This window comes from Anthonomus grandis, chromosome 4, assembly GCF_022605725.1.
Source record: "Anthonomus grandis grandis chromosome 4, icAntGran1.3, whole genome shotgun sequence".
NCBI lineage: Eukaryota > Metazoa > Arthropoda > Insecta > Coleoptera > Curculionidae > Anthonomus > Anthonomus grandis.
In genome coordinates, this window is record NC_065549.1 from 40,389,642 (window position 1) to 40,391,558 (window position 1,917).

General features: G+C 30.5%; 1 protein-coding gene across 1 annotated transcript; it reads right to left on the reverse strand.

Moving 5' to 3' along the window:
• Window positions 1–319: 319 nt before the first annotated feature.
• Window positions 320–1,484, reverse strand: LOC126735373 (uncharacterized). The gene is made up of 2 exons (XM_050439337.1): window positions 690–1,484; window positions 320–630 (listed from the first exon to the last, which is right to left on the reverse strand). The coding sequence occupies exons 1-2, from the start codon at window positions 1,110–1,112 to the stop codon at window positions 376–378; spliced, it is 678 nt and encodes a 225-aa protein (XP_050295294.1). The 5' UTR covers window positions 1,113–1,484; the 3' UTR covers window positions 320–375.
• Between the last annotated feature and the right edge of the window lie 433 nt (window positions 1,485–1,917).

The window sequence follows — 1,917 nt, forward strand, 5'->3', positions numbered from 1 at the left end:
AACACAATATTTTTTTCACTTTTCTCTACACTTGAGACGCTAGCTTCATTACTCTGTTTTTCTAGGCTTTCTATTTCTTTTAATCTAGTTAATATTATTTTCCGAAAATCGATAAGAAATAATAACATTTTTGACAACATATTTGAAAGAAAAAGTCAATATTTCCTCCAACTTGATTGTTGCCTGGCAACCGAAAATAACAGTAAGAAAATATTCATTTCCGTACTGTAAGGAAATGTTATTTCCATACAGTAAACTTTAGAACATAAATGCGAACAGGCTTTTTCCTAAACAATTTTATTTTTAAAACTTTCGGCACAAACAAGGTTAACATTATATTTTAAAATTATTACTTATTATTTGTTATATTTACTGTTATTTGACAATTAGTACAAGTATTGAAAACTGGAAGAACTTGGGAACTAATAGCATTATTTTGTTGAATATTTTCCAAACTAATAATTTTATTTGTATGACAATAACTATTACTATAAATGATCTTGATGTATTGGTTTTTGAATACGGTATGGTAACTAAAAGTTTAGATAGTAGGTCTTGTATATCTTGTACAGTCATTTTAATCAGCTCGTCTATTCTGCAAGCTCCGAAAATTCCAAATATTACAGCTACCTACAACAATAAATAAGCATGTAAAGAATCCAAATATAATTTGAAGTTTTGTAAGTTACCTTAATCATTAAATATTCCTTGTCTGGAGCTTCCTGAATAAATTTGTTTATTTTTTCTTTAGTTAAAATTTTGGATTTTTTTGGCTTATAGGCATGTGCTTGTTGTTTCAGGAATGCCCGAAGTTTTGAATATTCAGATATATCCACATCATCTCTAATTGCAAGGGTTGCCTTCAGCATTGAATAATTGGCCCATAAAGTTGAAGAATTCATCTTGGAACCAAGATCCAAGAAGTATGCCATTACAACATTTTCCGAGAAAGAAGTTACATTTTTATTCGTACGGTAGTCCATGAAGCGGTTGTATGCATAGTTATACTTATTTCTAGATTTTATTGGTAACAATTCCAATGATGCAGCATTCATTGCCTCCGTGAGTTCTGGGAGGGTTTCAGAAATGGAACAGTCATCATCACTCATCATTTTACACGTTACTTTGGCTTTTTAAAACGTTAAAAAATCAACACTTTGGAAAGACGCCACAAATAAACTTTTCACTCGTCAAGTTTGACAATTTAAAATTATGTACTTCGTTTCCGTAGTTACAAAACAATGTTTCATGGCTTCTTTTATTTAAGGGAAAAATAATAATGTTGATTTAAAATTTTTAACATGATTAGTAATAATTTACCGTAATTTTAATGATTCCCGATTTTCGGAAAAATAGTATGTAGACCTCGTAGGAAAAGCCACATTCCCGGACTCCGTATTGCCAATCTCGGCTTGCGCCTCGAATGGCAATTTTTACGATCGCCCGGGAATGTTAAGCTTTTCCTACTAGGTATACAATATACTATTCCCTACACAAACTAAATTTAGATTTAATATCAGCAGCTATTCTTTTGACATCTACTACTACTTGGTTACTATGAACGTTTTTGTTAAAGTTTTGATTTATTTCTATAAAATTATTTTCTAACCCTTTAAGCTCATCTTGTCATTTTTTATTCCTATCGACTGATTCTCTACGAGCTTGAGGTTCTTTTTTTAATGTACTTTTAAACTTTTCAACTAAATCTAAAAGCTCTATAAATTCGGCGTAATAACAATAAACCCCAAAAAAAAAATAATATGCAATTAAATAATACCTCTTATTACTAAAAATATAAAGTTGACTTACTACTTATTCTATATACATTTTATCGTTTCTGAAGTTATAACATCACCTGTAGTTGAGTCCCAGTGTTCTGTTACTCCTTGTATCCCTCGTTGCGCCCTAGCCGCATTA

Bases quoted from the DNA above. Each gene is read 5' to 3' on its own strand.
- LOC126735373 (XM_050439337.1), bottom strand. From the start codon at position 1,112: ATGATGAGTGATGATGACTGTTCCATTTCTGAAACCCTCCCAGAACTC. The intron at 631-689 runs GTAACTTACAAA...TTATTGTTGTAG, and splicing joins AGGAATATTTAATGATTAAG to GTAGCTGTAATATTTGGAAT.